We start from the raw sequence: 20,095 nt of genomic DNA, 5'->3' as shown, positions 1-20,095 counted from the left end.
TCATTGCTGTGCTATGTTGATCGTTCAGCATTTAGAGGTGGCTGATTGCTCTCGTGTGCGGGGAAGTCGAGTGGTGTTAATGTGAATATTTGTTTACTGAAACGTGGGTTGAGCCTGCTGAAGCAGCTCAGATGATAATTAAGTATCTTCGTGTTGGACCGGTTTCAAAGCTGTGCAGCAGTGCTGGAGGGTGCACAGCCCTGTCAGATGTAGAGTAGAGGTTTCAGATTGGGTACCTGCTGCTGCTTCTGCTTCTTGCTGTGCTCCCTGTGCCTCTGACAGACTGTGGTACCCCCAAGTCAAGGACATCTCAGCATTTTGGAAATTGGCTTCTGAACTTCTGCTGTTTTCAAAGTGGTGTGCTAAGGCAAACTCCAAGCCAGAGCAGAAATTCAGGTTTAAGTTGACAGAAGAGTTAAAAAATCCTAAAATAACCTAAACATCAAGACTTCTGAGGCCTTGAGATTAATTATCTTCAAAACTTACCATCCTGTATCAATTAAGTACTTTTGTTATGTAGGAATAACAAGGTTGATTTTGATTTTTTTTTTTTTTTTTTTTTTTTTAAATTCTTTGTAGCAGACAAGTTAAACTGAACCAAAGGCTGGAGGGATTGAGATTCAGGAGGATTTACTGATTGATCTGAAGCCATGTGACTCATACACAGGTTCATTCATGCCATGTTTTGTTGAAACAAAGCTACTGGTGGAAACCTTGAGGGTTCTTTTTGTTGCCTCAAGTAATAGTAACATCAAAGGACCGTCAAGGACTTTTTAAAAAAAATATACAAGAACTGGAATGATAAATTACAAAGAAAAACTCAATCTAGCTTTGTAAAGTATTGTTAGTGTTATAGCTATTTTTGACTGAAATTGTCATTCTGCTTCTGGTTTTCCAGAAAATATTAAAGGAAGAGGCAGTAAATGGGCAAGTTCTAATGAAGGACTGAATTTTGAGGCTTTTTCTGGTTTTTTAATTTAAAACATGTTAACGGTGTTGGCCATCAGAAGACCTGCTGGAGGTGAAATTGTAATGTCACATTTCATTGCGGTGTAAGGCTTACTTAATAATACACAACTGAAGTTAAATACCACATTGGTAGTGTTTGGACTGCTTAAAAACACTAAGCCTCAAAACACCCCTGTGAGCATAGGAAGCCAAAAGAAGATTACATGCTTTGCCTTATAGCAGTGGCAGAACTGAGATGAACCAATATGTTCCCGAGTTTCTGATAACTGTATTTCATCACAGTGGTAGGAATTTGTCACAGCAAGAACTTAAATCCCAATAGCATTGGCTCCTTAAAGACTTTTTCTGAACAGAAGCCTGTATCTTTCATCTTGTAGTTCATTTGAAAAGGAAAAAAGACATCATTGTGATAGATGCAGCAATATAAAGAACTGAGAATATAAAATAACTGTCCCTCTTTTATTCTCTGTCTTTCAGTTGCTGTTTTTTTGTTCTTTTAAGATGTCTGGCAGTGGCTAGTCGTAAGACAGACAAAACCAGTAGGTTGAAAAATAAATATAAGTAGAGGTAGATAGAGAAATCTGAAAGAAAATGCCAAATTCTGCATTAGGAATTTGAAATAAAAGTTAAATGCTCCAAGTTGAATTTTTCTTCATATATTCTGTTCCATGTCTTTAAAAGATTTTCATTAACAAGAAATACCCTGTTTCAACTCTAGCACTTCAGAGTCCAACCACCCATTTGCTCTATCTATTGTCCTATGTAAGCTTCTGATGTGAAGGTTCTTATGGAAAAAAAACTTAAATGCCTGTGTCTCAGAGGAGATTCAAATTCAGGATAGCTATACAAGGAATAATAATTTTAAAAAATGTGGATACTGTCTTCCTTCCAAATGAACCAACTGACAAAATTAGCCATGCTGTTGGATGCCTGTGTCAGTAACCCCAGCAAGGAATGACTGATGTAGCCTGAAGGAATTTTCGCCTTTTATGCTAGTACTGAGGGAAATATTAATTTCCACCAACTTCATGTTGGTAGGACCAAAATTAGATTACTGGTATTGGTCCAGTCTTGTGATAGAAGTTGATTCATACACACTGTGGATCCAGAGCTTCATCAGTAAAGAAAAAGGAGCCCTGCTCTAGCAGGTGGGTTGGACTAGATGATCTCCAGAGGTCCCTTCCAAGCCCAACCATTCTGTGAATCTCTAATATATGGCATATTTTGAATAAAAGGCCTTTTTAAATTCTGTGCTTTGTTAAACAAACATGAGAATGAAATCTGTTGGTTTTCTGTTTAGATTTTGTAATTTGGATGTGGCAGGATATATGGCCGACAAGGCAGACTTGTTTATATTAGACAGTTGAGTTTGGAAATCATGCATGTAACAATCAGTGAAACAAATACAACATTGTAGTAGTTTATGAAAAGGCAGATAGTTATATTCTTGAAAAGAAGATAAATAAAATCTCAGGACACGGGTTTTTTACATTTTACCATTGTAGAGGTCCTTGTAATAATACAAGTGAGTAGGAAAGCATAATTTTAGGTTATAGTTAGTGTTGTGGTTCATGAACTACAAATAGAGCATAATGTTTAGTACAGCCTCTCCTATATCTTAAATAGAGACTTGAAAACTGGGCATGTTATTATTCACTGTTGTGTCATATATATACCTTTCAGAATTTGGAATATTATTTTTGAAGTGTGAGTAACTCATAGCCTGACTAATCAGTTGAACGTTGCATTACGTTCTTCTAAAGACAAAATCCTAGTTCAGCCCAGTGTGATTTGTGTTGCTGTTCTTCCCTTTCCCACCTCTTGTGGGAGGTATGACTTTCACATTTCTTAGAGTAATATTTACGAGTCATTACCAAAGCACAGCGTCAAGTTCTTTCCTTCTGTAATTGGAGTGTAGTGAAATTGCAAGTGTTGTATGATAGGAAAGACTTTGCAAATATCTTAGTCTTTCAATGGAATATCACAAAACGGTGTTTGCAAAGACAGGGCATTCACTGCAGTGAGAGGATGTGTAGCATTTCTCAGACTGTGCCCTTGCAATGCAGCTTCTGTGTGGACATTACATAGTAGAAATACCCTCCTTTCCAGGAAAAAAATAACCATGGAAATATGATTTTGCTTGGAGAAAGGTGGATATAGTGAAGGCACTCTGTATATTATAAATAAAAAGCATATAGAGGTATGAGAGAGCAGGCTAGATATTTATCTAGCAACTTTCTAGACTGTGTGCTGTAATATAAATTAACACAATTTGTGTTACATAAGTGCTGTCAAAAGGTAATCTGAAAAACATTCAGGTTGAGGTTTTTAATCAGTGGATTTATTGACATTTTCAAGTATGACCACTTATTGCATGTTTTTCTATTCTTCTTTATACTAATAGTGATTGCATCTGCTCCTAGAAAACTGGTCTCTGATGTCAGTAAAGTTTCTGGCAATAATGAGGCATTTCTCTTCTTCAACTTCTAGTGCAGTCACCTGCCCGTATTCGGAGATGAACTTGAACAAGGAAAGCCTCTTACCTGACCGGCTGAGCGGGGAGATGCCTGCAGCCAGTCCTGTCCCCAGGAACAGAAAAATGGAAGCAAGCGAAAGATCCACCTCTCCTGTAATCAAGTAATTACAATGAAGCAATGTCTGTGACTAACAGCAGTACTTGATTTCCGTGTTCCTCAATATAGTTTGTAGTTGTGTAATGGCTGAATGGTTTCAGAAAGGTCTGTCTATTTATCTGCATTCTTCATTTACAGTGAAGAAATGGTTTCATCAGTGCTTATCGAAAAGGTCACTGAGCTGTCAAAGACTGATTTGACTGTGTATGATTTAACAAGAGTTCGGTTTAATCTTCAGTTTAACTGTCTTAGTAAAGTGGTTAATTGGAATTTAAAATGGATATTTTGCCAGTTGGTTTCACTTAAGAAAATTATTCATTTCTGTTTCTTTTGTTTGCTGGGGTGGCCTTATTGACATGACTGTAAATTCATATTGCTCTTTGAAGAATAGCCACTATAAATTCTGTTGCTCTTGTGGGAGTCAAACTACTGGAGTGAGTTTTGCAAAGATGATGCTGAAATCTGTGGCTGAAGCTTCTAGCAGGAGCACCAGGAAGAAACAAAGGGATGTGATACCAAGATGAAGATTTTCAGATTATGATTTCCTAGTAGAAATTGTGGTCACCAACTCCTGTGCTTATTGTGGGCTGTGGGGATACACAGAGAATGTAAGAAGGAAAGTAAGAGACACTTTCCATTCTTTTCAAGGACTTCATTAATGTAAATGTGAAAATGTGAATGTTCATAGTGAAGATTGCCAGTTCCCACTGTAATGACCATGTATTTTCAATAGACAGTATTTTAAATTACATTGTCAGAGACAGTTTCAATTTATACTTTGAAAACCAAAATATTCACCTCTCAAAGAGCGCTGCTTGGTTCGATTGTTCTTATAAGTGTAGAATTGCACAAATCTGAACTGACTTAATTGCTGTCTGACGGGTAGCTTAGGTATTGTCCCAGTGAAACCACTAACAGTTTAAGTGGTGGTCTCTGTGGCAGGAACTACCAGGAAAACTGCTGCTTTTTTCACTGTGCCAATTAAGACACTGCATAACATTTTTCAAGGGTCCTGACTGGATAGCGATGTATCACGGAAGAGAGAGAAGGTATAGGAGTAAAATGATACTTCACAGTTTTCTTGTGTTACAAGTACTTGAAGTGGATAGCTTATTATCAAAAAGAATACTAGGCAGATTGCTGGAACGTTTTACCTTTGATTTCATGGAGAAGAGAGTTCTGTGTTGTGATTTTTAAAAACACAGTTTTGTTGTTGGCAAGTAAGAAACTGCTGTTTCTTGAAACAAACAAATGAAACCTTTGTATTTCTTCAATTACACTAATGACTCTTTACCCATAGAAAAAATAAGTTGAACAACAACTCAGCTGCTTTCAGTTTTAAACATTGTGTTAATTTGTTTTAAACAGTGACAGAAAATGCCCCAGCCCTGGTCACGTAGCTATGAAATCTTCAGCTCATAATCGACCGTCTGGGAAAACTGTATCAGAAACAACTGAGCAAGAGGATCCAGATAGTACCTCTCCTTGCAAGAAGCTCGTGTTATGTGATGTGAAAGAAAAGAAGGCACCTGGGTAACTATCAGTTCCTTTCAAAGTATGAGTCGTTTGGAGACAGTTTAAAATGCAGCTTACCAGGCAATGCAGTACAGCAATGTGTCTGTGGAACTCCTGGAAGCAATGGGAAAGGAGATGGAAGTTCTTCATCTGTCTTTATACTAGAAATAGGTGGGAAGGGAGTGTCACAGTGTATTTAAGAAATCAGAAATACATATCAGAAAGGAGAGGAAAAGTACTACAAGACAGATATATTATTGGGGGTTGAGATTCTTCTTTCTTATGTCTGTGTACAAATATGATATTGTATATGTACAAATATTATCTTTGTGAAGACCTAAAATAACTTATATGTGTGCTATCTGTTCACTGTATTCAGTCGTTTCATTCAGAGAATGACAGCCTCGTGCCAACTTTGAACTACCCAGAGGCTTTGCAGTTTGCATTTGAATTGTTGGAATACACTGATGACTATCTGCATTTTATCATCCAGCCTTCCACAGTCTTTATGTATCCAGCATAGTCAGAGAGGACTTCGTTGGTTGTATAAACTTTCTTTGAAAAAGGCATGAATAATAGCATTCACAACATTAGGTATATATGAACTGCTGGAGTTATGAAATATTGAGCATCTGGTTATTGCAATACCCAGTGGATCTTTTTAGATGTTTATTCAAAGTACACATGCATAATTGAATACATAGATACTTGTGTGCTCTTTAGCTGCTGAGCTCATAGTATGGATTTGATTATGTTTGACTTAAGTACAGTTGTGTGTGCCTTCGTACTGCAGGTAATCTTTTGTTTCATAGAAGTCCTTGATTGAGGAGCCCGCCACATATGAAGCCAACCATGACATTTATTTTGTTATGTTAAATCTAAGTGGCACTCAGCTCATTTCCAGTTCTACTAACTCCTTTTTCCCTTTTCCCTTCTAGTAAGAGGTACCTGTGCATACAAACAGTTACACTAGAAAACTTTGGTTTGCAAAATATTTATATAAAAACTGCAGTCTGTCCCTCTGGAATGTTCCTGAGATTAAAATTAAAGATAAAAATTACATGCCTACATCATATTCAATTTTAATTTGAAAGAAATTTCACTACCTTCACAGTAGCGAAAGAAGTTCACTCTAACAGGAATTCAGTTCTGGAAGTATTTACAACTAAGGAAGCTGAACACCCAGGGTTGGAAATCGAAATGGTACTACATTTTAAAAGAATTTATCTTCCAACTCCTTCCCCAAAACTTTAAATTCCTAATACAACCTTGTATTTAACTAGTGAGATAGAATTTCTAGATCTATGTAGCTGTGAAAATCATCCTCAAGAAAACAGGAATATACATGTTTCCTCACACGTTTTGGTGATCTCTCTTCCTCATGTCAAATTACAGTAATCATTTCCTTTGGGTTTGGAATTAATTGCACTACTTCGCAGAATCTTACTTTAGAAGTTTTCTGTGTTTGTGAAGGTCAGGAAAATAATTTTAAAGTAAATAAATGCAGGTGGTGTTTCGGAGGAAGATACTGTGGAGAAGTCCTTTGTAGCACAAGAAGGCATGCCTGCTGTATGCATTCCACTGGCATTGCTTGTCATACCATTACTATTTGTGTCCCACCAAAGGCTGGACTTTCCAGTTTGTGTTCATTTTGCACCATCGATAATGTTTTAAATAGATTTCTGTTGATGTCAGTGAACTTACCGCTCCTAGCTGATTTGTTCCCAAATGCTTACTTGTATCTAAGAGTATAAATAGTATTTAGTATATAAAATGTATCTAGTAGTGTAAATGTAAACAATGGAATTAAACAAGTCTGGTTTTCTGTGGATTTGTGTTTTCAGGTTTGCTAATCTTTATAATAACGTACTAGCTTTAGTATGACTTTGTATCTGTGTTTGGGACATTTGTAAAGGGATTCTTGTTGACTGCTTGTCTGGTAGATAGAAAAATGTGAGTTCATGTTGTGGATTTTCTTGTAGTCTTGACTTTAAGATCATTCTGTCTGATTCCTATTCTTAGAAAATGTTCATTATGTACTTAGTATCTCTGAGAGATCTGCATCTATGGTGGTTTAATAAGAACTGGCCAAAGTGTTCTCAGGTTCTTAAAAGCTGAAGGAAATAAATACATGTATAATGTCAGCAAGTTCATAAGCAGCTTCATTTCTTTAAGAAACCAGGCTGGAAATACCTTCTGAAGGCAGAGTTTGAAAAGGAACTTCCCAGGGTCTGAGTTTAACATGCAAATACACCCACCACCCCCCTCTGAGAAGTTCTCTTTATTTCCATCTCTCTTGCCCCATTTTTCTCTATAGAGGGGAGGTGTTCCCTCTTTGCAAATGTTTGGGCTGGCAAAGCTGTGGGAGCAGACACAGTCAGCAGGCAAGGAGTGGCTCTTCTGGCTGATAATTAATGCAAAAATAGGAAGAATACAGATATTTTCAGTAGAATCATTAACAGCTGCACAACAGTATGTCAGTATAGTACAGGACTTGGCGTGGGGTGGAGAGGAAGGTTGGGCAGAGGAAAAAGAGCAGCTGTTGTTTAGGACAGCTCCTGAAAATGTGCTGCATAACCAGTAAGGCTTTGTAGGAGATGCAGCTATATATATGTTCTTCACTTCTCCCATATTCTGCAATGCATCCTTTACCTTCATTTGTATACTTTCCATTTTTAGTTCTGAGGTGTGTTGATACAATTTACGTAATCTTAGTTTGCACTAATCTTGAGCTTTCATTGCAAAATTCATGTCAGTAGTCATGCCATCTGTGTAAGTCAGAAATTTGATCGTCCCTTTTTTATTTTATGATGATACAGCATCCTTTATGTGGGAATCCTGGAGTGTTAATAGCATTGTTAGCAAGAGATGTCATCATGCTTAGTGATTTTTATGATGTATTAATAAAAAATGAACATCTTATTTTCCTCAGTGGAGTACTACAAACAAAGGACTCCATAAAGAACAAAGAGTGTGAAGAAGAGGAGACAGAAAATAAGCTGCTCATTTCAAATGAAATTAAAGGTAAATTGACAGTACTTCATTTTTTATATTAAAATCTGCAGCTATTCCTTAATATTCTTCATGAAACTGCGTTGCAACTTATTTTCCACATGTCCAAAAATTTTTTGGCAGTAACACTTTTAACACTGTGGTTCTTTTTCTTGTAATCATCAAAGGCTTTGCCAAGATCTTTATCACTGTTGGGAAGATGCGTGCAAAATGAATACTGGTATAAAAGGTTTCATTTCAAGAATGTTTTTCCACTGACTTTTAAAAATAGGTGATTAAGCCAGTCTGAGTTCTGAAGGTACAATGTTCACTAACTGCTTCTGAAGCATATTGAAAGAATGTTAAAGATGCAGAGTTTAGCATTTACACATTACAGGCATAATGCAAAGGTAAGGTGACTTACGCAGCCCAGTCTCAGTCTGTTGTACAGTCTGATACTTTCCAGTAGCCCATATACAGAATGGACCCTTTCTCTTTCATGCGAGTTACAGAGGGATGGCTAAAGTTTTTGCTCTGTTGCAAAACTGAAGACACTCTAGTAGAGGGCGACCAAGATGATGGCGTCGTTTAAGGACTTGACAAATGAAGAAGAGTTGAAGGAATTAATTTTGTTTAGCCTAAAAAAGGGAGGCTTGGAGAAATCTAGTCATAGTACTCCAGTAAATCAAAGATAGTTACAGAGAAGCTGAAGGTACCTTCTTCAAAATATGCAGTGATGGGACAAGAGGCAAGGGACACAGGTTGCTTCAGGAGAAATTGTGTCTGAACATGAGGGAGAAGGTTCACCATCAGAACAATTGGAACAGGCTGCCAAGAGAAGAGGTGGAATCTCTCTTGCTGGCACTGAGACCTTGGCTTGACAGAGCCCTGGATGACCTAGTCTAATGCCATGCTCTTAACAGAAGGTTGCACCATTCAGTCTCCAAAGGTCCCTACCAACACGGACATTTCTTTGGTTCAGTGATTCTGTATGGTTACATGTACTGCTCTGTCAAAACTCTGGGCTGTTCACTGATCCAGCTGGACAGATTGAGGTAGCTGTTCATGATGCATTTTTATCCTCCTTGTTTAGAAAGAATACAGCACAAAACCAGAACATCACAGGCTCACATTTGATTACTATTTTGGGTGTGTGAAACTTCAGACTATTTCGTTGCTGGACTGAGTCAGTGTGTTGTTTCAGTGCAGCTTTTGCTGCAATAGTTTTGTTAACTTGTGCACGTTCAATGAGAAGCTACTTGTTTTAATTCTGTAATTTAATCCTTACATTTGTAGGCTTTTCTTCAGCAATTTGTTGTGCAATACAAAATTTGTAAGGCTTCTGTCAAAAATCTTGAGACTTGAGTAACTCTGGTTCTCCAAGGGCTACATTGCTTACCTTTTAAGGGAGCTCATCTTTGTAAACCCCAGAAATTCTTCGAGACTAGTAGACCATTGCGTAAAAGTAAAATTAAGTTATTGTTTTCTTCTTAATTATTAACATCTGATACATTTTTTTTATCTTAAAACATAATTGGTCTGCTGGCACTTTTCAGATAGATCTAAGAGGCACTCAGAAGAGCGTGTGAAGTATGAAAGAATCCATCTATTACAAGAGCTGTGCAAAAGGAGTACAAAATCCAGGTTGTTACAGTGTTTTGAAACATGATGTAGTTCAGAATTCTGGAGAAAAATGAAGCATGAAAAGAAGAACCTTTCTAAAGCAGATGAAAGAGAATTTTTGGTCATTTAAAGTGTTACAACAGAATGGAAACATACTGTTTTGATGTTGACTTTGCATTTTATAACACAATACAAAAAAATTAAAATCAAATAATTGGAACATTTAAAATTGTCTGCAAATCTTTTTTTTTTTTTTTTTTTTTTCCCCCCTAAGAAAACTGGCCTGATTTTGTGCAGCATTTTGAGTTTGGCAGAATTGACTATTTGGATAAAGTCTCACCAACAAGCTTTGCTTACTAGGATACATTTCTGTATAGAGTCTTGCGTAATTAGATTTACAAAACTAGAACACTTTCCTACAGCATTGTTAAAGAAAGTTGTCCTTTTCACCTTCCGTCTTAAGACATAATTTTGTGCCTTTTCTGTTTAAATGTGCCATAGTACTTAACCTTTAGGATGAAAATGGATCATAGAGTTCTTGCCATCACAGTCATGGAAAACTCAAGCTGAAATAATTACAGTTGTGCAAGCTTTTGTGAACTGCAACTACTGGTACTTGTGCTTGTTGCCCTATTTTCTTCTACGTGTCACATCAGTATTATTATTATTATTCAGCCTACTTTTGCCATACTCACTTGGCCAGTTCTCCGCTGATACTTTATAAAATGTGTATTGCTATCTTTCCTTTTTTGGAGAAGGGTTATTTGAAGCTGAAGAACTCCACTGAAATCGTGGCCACTTCATACTGGCTTTCTTTATGGACACACATTGTATGTTTAAAAACCTGGTACATGCTAGGAGCTAGAACATATGCAGGAGGGAATGAACAGTGTTAATGGTCTCTCGTTAACGACAGCGCTTACCATTTAGCTGCTTCAAAACATTAGGTTATATTTTGTTGGAAGATAGCTTGTTAAGAAGATAGGGGTGAATTAAGGAGAATATGGTTCCAGGGGAAAGGTGACAAGGTGGCATTGAGTATGATAAGGAATGCAGGGGCAGGTGATCTGATGCTGAAGCAAAATGTCACCAGAGAACAGTGGTCAGTGTTAAAAGTGAGAACTTTCTGCATCTGGCTCTGCTATCTAATGTGGAGCTGGCAAGCAGATTTTCTTTCTTCGCTTATGTGGTTTAAGGAGCTCATTGTGGCTCTGTGGTGAAAGTAGCTAACCCATGTTGCACGTCAAGTTACTGTTCTCCTAAATGTCCAAACTGAGACATAAATTGGAGTACATCATATGTTTTCTCTCGCCCACAAACACAGATTGCCTCTCCATGGGAAGCAGGGCTTGCAGAGCGAGGAATACCAAAGCATGAGGACAGGGAGAACTTTTATATGTCTGGAATTATAGACATAGATTGTAGCCAAAACACTGTGCTTTGCACTGTCTTTTGCAATAAGTTACCCACGCTAATCCAAAACGTCCTTTTGTCAGGGATGTGGTTATACCTGCCTGCAGGATCAGAGACTTGGTTTTTGCCTTTTCCTCCATCTAGTTGGGTAAACTGGCACTTTACATACTCCTTTTGTGGTGTTCATCTTACCTGTGAGGCAGATACAACACAAGGTGGGAAGCAGGGACATTTTTGCCCACATCCTCGGAGGCATTAAGCACTCAATTCCCTTCCATGTCAGTAACTAGAGTTCTTCAATGGGAATAGGTGGAGTACAAGGTTTGGTGTTACACAGTGTCACATTAATGAACTTATTTTCTGTTAACCTCATTCATAACCAGCTGACTTGTGTTTGCTTGAAATTTTCCAAAAAAATACAGCATGGACAGATACCCAGGATAGATCACTTTTTTTTCACCTGGAATTTAGTATTTGACACAGCTGTAAACTGTTGAAAATGGAGACTTGTGTGATACATAGGTAACCTTAGCTATCATTTGTGCTGCTCACTGCGTGTGTGCCTGTATGCTCTTACGTAAGCATGTTTAAGCATTTGCAAAAATAAAGTGCAATTTGCTTAGAATTTCCTTCACACATTACTGTTGCCTGCCATTTCTGTTACAGTATCTATGTATTACATGTTTTGCAAATGGAGAACAAAATAAAGCTAAGTACTTACATTTTCAACTCTTAAGAGGCCTTTTTTAGAAAGAGAAATCATGAGGTAAGCATGGAGAAGGTATTCAAGGGAACAATGAGAAAGATACTATATTTGGTAAAATAGGCTTTACATTCAGCATACTTGCTACCTTATAAGACTTTCCATTCTCACTGAGATTTTTACTAGTAGTAGAAGCTCTAAGGAACATTTGAAGAACAGCAGTGAAATGTAAACAGACATTTAGGGAACTCACTTCCAAGAGTATGATGTTAGGAAAAAATTAAGGAGTCTGTTTAAAAATTTAATCAGTAAGCTGACAATACTGACTAAATGCCTTAAGAGTCAACTTCTGAACAATGAACATTGGTATAAAATGAGGATAAGTCTTGTAGTTAGCAAAAGTTTAAGCTGGAGGAGCAGAACAACACAAGTAAATGTAATCACATCGTGTATTGGCCACATTATATATTCCAGACCAGTCCCACTGTGCTGACAAGAATCTATAATAGGAATTTGTGCCCTGGTTGTTGGGCAGGAATGTAGGAAAACTAGAACAGTAAGGATTGGCAGAACTGTGAATAATAGCAACTTCCCAAAAATGGAAATAGAACGGAGCTGTAATAGAAGTGAATGCTCCAAACAAAGATAGCCCAGGGATTTGGGAGTGATTGCGTCAAGCCATGTTAGTGAGGAATATTAGGCTTAGGTTCTTTGTTAGCTATTTTGTTCAGGAATGAATTCCAGAGGTTTTCCACAATTTTACTTGGTATTTGGGACGCATTCAGGCCTGAGTTCATAGCAGGCATGTTGCTTTTGCATTTGCAGTGGATCTAAAAGAATGTAGATGTCTGATGCAGTTTGACATCATTTGAGGTATGCCTCTTCCCTCTTTCCTCCTACACACATCTGCAACTACTGCTGCTCTCCAGACAGCAGCAGCCCCAGCAGCAGGTGGCTGAAGCTGCCCTCCCACTGGTACATTACCTATGAGGCCAGTGGGATGGGAGCTTATTCTTTCCATTATGTATAAGTGAAATAAAAAGAGGACTGACCTTGCAGAAACATCCCATAGCAGCACGGAGGAGTTAAATGTTATTTTCCAAATAAAACATTCGGTTGAAGTGGGAGGAGGGAATTTGCAGACATTTGTGTTTTTTCCTCAGAAGAACTGAAAAACATTTTGTTGTGGATGAGACATAGATGTTGTGTGGGCTGGAACCATACAACTGATTCACTTGGAATTTTAAAGCAGTGCTGTGCTGCTTTTGATGAAGTTATAACAGCTCAACCCTGCAATTAAGTTTGTTCTTGTGCTACTATACAGCTATTAAATGTGGATGTGATTTATTGTATCAAAATATTTAAAATTATTTGCCCTGTGGTGTGGTATGCCAGCAGTTGTGTTGGCATAGAATTGTGTTGTCTTGGAAGAGATTATTTCCATGTAAGAGTAGTTATATTTATATAGAACCAATATAATAACAGGCATACTAGTGGAACACCAGTCGTGGTACTTCTCTAATTCTGGTGTAAGCAAAGCTATAGCTTGTGGAGGGAGGCCCGTATGTGTCAACAGAAATGAACGTGTTTTTACTGTGGCTGATCTCATCACTGACTGAGAAATTTAATGCTTGTTTATTGCTTCCTGTTGTTAAAGATGTTGAAGAACCCAACACGCAGAGGCTTCTTTCTCAACCAGTTATTGTGTCTTCCAAGTTGCAAATCCCTGGCCTACCCCTGCGCTGGGAACAGCAGAGCAAACTCCTTCCCAGTGTAGCTGGGATCCCAGCCAGTAAAGTTTCCAAGTGGAGTACAGATGAGGTAGGTTTCCCCTGTATCTTCTGCCTCACTGCCTCTGCCCTTGAAGTCTTGGTTGATTCAGAGCTTTACATTAACCTCATTAATTAACTATTGTGCATTAGTACTCAGGATTAGAGTCAGCCAGACCTAATTTTACAGATCCCCAAAATGCTTCTCAGCTGCCACCCAGCCCCAGAAGCAGTAAGTGTTAAGTCATATCTGTACAAATAGATAAATGTATATCTATACATATATACCCACAGGGTTTCAAAAGGGAAAGAAAAGTGCTAAATGTATGGCTCAGCAGATCAGGTGCTTAAGCTCTATGCTAATAACATCTAGCATGCACAGAAATAATTTGAAGGAATGGTTTAGGGGTCAGCATGGACCAAGGAAGTACTCCTGATGCATAGTTTGGATGTGGCACACTGTTTTGGAGGATGAGAATATAGTACAGAGAGGAACTGTGTGGATATGGTCAGGCCCTGACACCTGATTTCAAGATTAGAGCCCTGTCACTGTTCAAGTATGTAATAAAGCTTGGACGGACAGGGTCTAGGCCCTGCTTCACTTTTAGGGGTACCTATGATGTAAGGCAGTTTTCTGCAGCTGGGATGGTCAGCTCTCCTCTAATCAGAGAAGAAAGAAGCATGAAACTTGAAAAAGAATTTGCTAATCCCTGTGCTATAAAGAATAAAGAAGAGGAAAGCAGCAGCCATTCTGATTTGTGAGAAGTGGTTCACTGAGAGAAGGTTAATGGTTCTGAATCTTCATGGCTAGAATAACCTGAGTAATTTTGAGGGAGTAGCCATGTCCCACTCTTAGATGTCCTGTGGACAAGAGTGGCACATGCTCTTTTAGCTTGCAGATTTTGTGAATCCTGTCCATAAACAACCAGCTGCAGGGTGCCATGAACTTACAGGAGAAGGTGGAACACTTAATATAAGGCTTTACAAACAACATCTAAAAAACTTTGCCTTAATGATTGTCAGCCTTTAAGACTATTTTGAGAAAACACTGGTCTTACTAAATCTTTTGTTGTATACTTTGGTGGCAGGTCTCTGAATTTATACGGAGTTTACCAGGATGTGAAGAGCACGGCAAGGTGTTTAAAGATGAGGTGGGTGAATTTTGTTTCAAAAAGATACAGAACACAAAGCTTGGTGGAAAGATAAATTTTACGTCATCATTAAAAATGCATATAAAGTAGTGGGATGAAGTGTATGTTTAAAGTCACACACAAATTAGATTGGTTTGCAGGTCATGGAGGGGGATGGAAGTAAAGAAGATAAAAGTAGCTAAGTGTCTGTCAGATCTCTCATGTTTTTCTGGCCTTGGTAACTGCAATTACTTAGAACTGGTGACAGAAGAGGAGGAACTCTGTGGTTTACTACTGTTCTCAATCTGGTCTGAGAAGTCTGTAAGTATGTTACTTTGGTTCTGCAGGGTTAATAAGTAAAATAAAGCAGAACAGTGGTTTAAGATAACCACCCCTTAAAACTCTTTGCATCTTGTGTGATCACACTTGGCTCTTGATGCTCTTCCTCCTGATATAGGCAGTTTATGAATGTGATTTGAGTGAGTGGGAAGAGAGAGGATCTGAAGGCTTCTGATGAGGTTTGAAGGAGTGTGTACTCACTGTGTGAGCATTTCTGGCTTGCATTTCTGCTATCTGAGAAGATTGTTGTGCCAAAGTTGTCATTAGGAACTGATAGGGCTTTTAGGTACTGTAAGCCTTTATGAGCTAGGTTGGTTTATTCTTTGCGGCTCAGAGGTTTGTTACTCCTGTTAATGCTTAGTTTCAAGGCTGTTTGATCGCAGATTGGTAGAGTGAATAGTTCAGGTGCTTATCCCAGCCAGACCACCTGAATGGGCAGAGTCTGATACTGTAATATACCAGGTCAGCCAGCCTTTCAAGTAAAGAATAATTGTGGTACTTAGACTTGAGAAGGCACCTCCTGAGGAAAATGCATACAGATGGCGCTGCTAATCTCCTACCACAAAAGTTTTCAGACTGTGTGTAATGACTATTATAGTTGCATATCAAAGGACTGACAGGCTGAATCTCTGGGTATTTTTCACTTGCCTAGATGTTAGGCATTTTACAGTTGCAGGAGATATGCAGGCCTAGATCATCCCCTGTGTCTTCTTAGGGTGTCTCACCAATGGGTTTTAACATCAATAAAAGCTGGCATATTGCTCATCAAGTCAGCAGATGGAGAGTGCCACGGAAATGGATGAATCCTAAGTGCTTTCATTCTCAGAGGTGTAAGAAAATTCTGTTAAAGATGTTGAAGAACCCAACATGCAGAGGCTTCTTTCTCAACCAGTTATTGTGTCTTCAAAGTTGCAAATCCCTGGCCTACCTCTTTAGGATTCAGCCTCTCAGTCTTTGTGAGTAGTAGATTAAACCTCTCTCAGTGAGGCTAACCACCAAGGACTGGCTGGCATCAGTAGGTCTTTCAGTAGGTGGAAGGTGCTGGTTCAAACTTCTGGTGTGGAAATGAACCCTCATCCTGCTTATATTAAGATGTTGCAAAAAGCTGGTCACCCCCACATTCCCACACTCCTGGTTCTGAGCCCACCCAGCCTGGCTTTGTGTATGAAATGAGTAGAAAGTCATTTGTGGTAAGTGCGTGATGCTTTTCTCATTGCCACGTTTCTTGCCTTACAGTGCTGGGGTGTACCTTGCAGGCTTCCTTTGCAGCATATCTGATTCAGAAAGCTTGTCTTCTAGTCTTACAGAAACTTAACTACACTATTTTTATCTCAAATTAGTATCTCTAATCCTAAGCAGTGCTCTTGGTTTGACCACAGTTGGCTTTTAGGCCTAGCTGTGCTGCATATGTTACGCTGAAAACTTGGAACAGATACCTGAGTGACCTGAAGTTTACACAAGAAGTGCTGGCCCTATTGGAGCCCTTGGAAGTCAGGGCCTTGCCTTGTGGCTCTTCACGTTCAGGTTTAGCACTCCTGCTGACAGAGCAGTTTACTTAAAGGAAAACACTCACGTGTAATGTTTATTAAAATGGCAACACCACAAGGCTAGCAGAAAAAAAAAAATAAATCCGTGTTTTCAAAAGTTGTGTTTGTGTCTAAGAGGCAGTTTTATATAGCCTAGGCCCTGTTTACGTCTGGGACCAAATTCATTTTGCTATTGAATGAACAGGGGGCTGCCTGAAGGGGTTTCCAGTTCTTCAGCTGGAGGGGGAAATCCAGAAGCTTTCTTATGAACCCTTGCATAAAAAGAGTAACTAAGATGTTACAGAGCATTACTTTCCTGCAGCACGGTTGAATTCTACTTTTTACCCATTTTACTTTTCAATAGCTTTTGCCTTACACTGTCAGTATGAAAATAAGAACTGGTTAGCTGAAAATTAGCCAAACAATTGTTTTCAAGCAGAAGGATCATCATCATCCTGTTCTTTGGGACTAGCTGATCTGTCTAAAAGGTTGAAATCAAAGCTATCCTGAAAGCGTTAGAAAGTGGTGTGTATTCAGTTATTCCTTTACACTGCCTAAAACTGCCAGGAGTTTTCATGTTTCTGAAACATCTGTACTGCTGCGCTGTCAGACCTATTAATAGCTTTGTGTGTTTTTTCTTTTAAAGCAAATTGATGGAGAAGCATTTCTGCTAATGACCCAATCGGACATAGTCAAAATAATGAGCATTAAACTGGGACCAGCCCTTAAAATCTTTAATTCCATTCTGATGTTCAAAGCTGCAGAGAAAAACTCACACAATGAACTTTGAAGATAATGTGTACAAGCCAGCTTTCTCCACTGGAGCTCATGTTTTATTCAAAGCACAAAGACTCGCCAGAACTGTTGAGCAGGGACTCTCGGAAAGGAAGAAATGTGCATTCAGCACTGCTGGACTATTTATATTCTTCTGGAGCCAGTACACATCTGAATCCTTCTGGGAAGTGTTCAAGCTTTTGAGAAGGTGCTGTGTAACAACCGAGTCAGCTAGTCTTATTTACCAAACTAATGGCGCTAATTCTCCGTGGATGGTTAGGATCCCTAACTTTCTCTGGACATCATGAAAACCTTCATTAATTATTTATGCTGTATTATATAAGGGAACGTTAATATTTTCTAAGAATTCTTGAATTCTCCTTCATGTACCCATTTTACTTTTCAGAAGCTTTTACTTCATACTATCAAAATAAAAACTGATTAGCCAAAAATTAGGCTACAGGTAGCCAGATAAGACTGTTATGGCTAAATGTATTTGTGCCATAGTTTAAAAATGAAACACTTAATGTTACATATGTGACACTTTATGCTACAGCATATAACTTTACAGATTATAAAACTGTCCGTTTGCTTGTAACAAAACAAACCTTGTTGGGGTTGAAATTACAATGCTTTTTTAATAACTGAATGTTTTTACTTTTGCACGATTACAAAAATGTTATGTGAGTTTTTCCACCAGCATCTTTAATGTACCTTACCAAAAGATCAGAATAGAGAAGGCTGCAACTGAAAAATAAAGGTTGACTTCATGGAAGGCTTTTTCTTTTTGCTGCACAATAGAGCCCCAGCCACGGGAGCCTGCTACAGTCCTTCTGCACATGAAGGAAAACACATGCAGTTTGAGGTCAGGATATTAGAAAAAATAAAATATATTGAGTCCTATCTGCACATGCCAGTCTCCAGTATAGTTACCACGACAGTGGAGAAAAACAGTGTGCTCTAAAGCTAGGACTGCTACTCTGGCTTCATATTCAACATAGGTTTATTTTCCCAATGGTGGGAGAATTATTTCACCCACCATTTCCTAGTTGGAAAGTCTGATTTGTAAATGAATAAGGCACTGGGGGAAAGACAAAGCTCAGAGGAAAAGGATATGTAATCGCATATGGTGCATTGGGATATCCTAGGTGCAAAATGCATGAGTGTCACCAGGTCATTAGCAGGGCTGCGGTTGCCACCAGCAGGTGCTCAGGTGAGGCAACCTTCTTTCTTGGAGGATTATTATCATGAATTGTCAGGGAAAGTCATTACACTTGGTATATATATATATATATGTAAGATGTAAACCAGATGCACTTTGAATGGGAGAAAGCCTAGCTACCTGTATACTGAGGACTGTTGCAGAATGTCACTTTTACAAGTACAGAGTTGGATCAGGATTTTTGGCAGCCCTCTTCTTAGAGCTGCGGTGGGCCATTGCTCAGCTCAGCCTCTAAATCTGAGAACAAACAGAGCATTTCTGTTGCACAGAGCTGGGAGAATTTCACATCTTCCCACTGATTTTGCTAGGCTGTTCTTTGGCTGGAGTTCCTTAGGATTTCAAGAAGTCTCTGTGCCCTTCCAGATCATGTAGGTGACTGGTGTCTGCCATAATATGAGGTGAAACAGGGTCAGTATGAAGTAAGTTGCATTGCTCTATTAATTTCCTTCCATAGCCTTGCGTAAATAATATTTTTACATTTTGTTCAATATTTGTACATTCAAATTGCACTCTTATTGTACTACAATACAAATAAAACCTGAACTGGAGCTGTCTGTTACATTTGTGTGTGCCCAGGATTCTCAGATGAATCCAGCTGTTCCCCAGGGTGGTGTGGAATAATTCCTCACTGTGGCTCAATGTGGCCATGAGTTTAAAAGACCGATTTGGCTACTGCTCTCTGCCCTCTCTCTGAACACTTATGCCTCAGGCCCACAGGCCACCTGCTGTCACAATTGGAATCCCCATTTATGGACCTGGATTTTGTCACTGACAGGAGCTGAAATTGCCTGTGCAGATCAGTAAAATGTCAAATTCTTCTGTTTTCTTTCCTTCTGTCATTTCATGTAGTTTCTTTTTCCTCACCCTCTGTATCTGTCTTGTGTGCCAGCCCTCTAGCCTGCAGTGAGAACCAGTGAAGAGATTTCCATCTCCACAGATACTATTTGGGGATGTTAGTAGCTGCCTGAATTTTGATATACCTCCTTACAAAGTACTGTGGTTTAGGAAATGTATTAATTAATACTGTTTACAAGATGTAGAATAAACCTCACTTAGATGATGCAGAGCCCAATTTTTTCTTCATACAGCTGTCACTCAGTGAGGACATGCATAATCCTTACTTTTGTATCCCATGTGATGGGGTACCAGGGTGTAGCCGCTTCTCTTGCAAAAACTACACCCAGCAAATTCACTCGGAAACTAAAAACACTCAGGAGACACACTGGATCTTTAAACCAGCAGTTGGTATTGGTTTTGTATTTTGTGTCAGAGGTAGCCCAGTTGTTACACAGGTAAAGATTGTTCCCTGATCTGCATGGGAGTGACATGAAAAAATCCCAAGACTTCAGCAAAAGAGTCTGTCCATTAACTGCAGTGGTCACCCTTCCTTCTGCAGGGTCTTATGCTGTAACCTCTGCATTAGAGTCAGCCCTGCCCAGCCAGGCTTTAACAAAACAACTGTGCCCTTCCAAGCTACGTGTGAGTGTT

At 38.8% G+C, this 20,095-nt stretch overlaps 1 protein-coding gene across 8 annotated transcripts in view; it reads left to right on the top strand.

The window, feature by feature from the left end:
* L3MBTL3 (L3MBTL histone methyl-lysine binding protein 3) overlaps nt 1-19,155 on the top strand; it is a 79,250-nt gene extending 60,095 nt beyond the window's left edge. For 7 of the 8 annotated variants that reach the window (XM_065834162.2, XM_065834165.2, XM_065834160.2 and 4 more), the window contains exons 17-22: nt 3,460-3,606; nt 4,971-5,135; nt 8,050-8,141; nt 13,505-13,668; nt 14,705-14,767; nt 17,258-19,155. In XM_065834162.2, the coding sequence (XP_065690234.1) occupies nt 3,460-3,606; nt 4,971-5,135; nt 8,050-8,141; nt 13,505-13,668; nt 14,705-14,767; nt 17,258-17,401 (775 nt within the window). In that variant the 3' untranslated portion in view covers nt 17,402-19,155. Of the gene's footprint in view, nt 1-3,459; nt 3,607-4,970; nt 5,136-8,049; nt 8,142-9,664; nt 11,867-13,504; nt 13,669-14,704; nt 14,768-17,257 lie in introns of those variants that run through there. The other variant, XM_071806564.1, reaches the window with a different exon arrangement.
* Nucleotides 19,156-20,095: the final 940 nt, after the last annotated feature.

This window comes from Patagioenas fasciata, chromosome 3 (assembly GCF_037038585.1).
Source record: "Patagioenas fasciata isolate bPatFas1 chromosome 3, bPatFas1.hap1, whole genome shotgun sequence".
Classification (NCBI taxonomy): domain Eukaryota; kingdom Metazoa; phylum Chordata; class Aves; order Columbiformes; family Columbidae; genus Patagioenas; species Patagioenas fasciata.
This window is presented reverse-complemented; position numbering and strand designations above follow the sequence as displayed.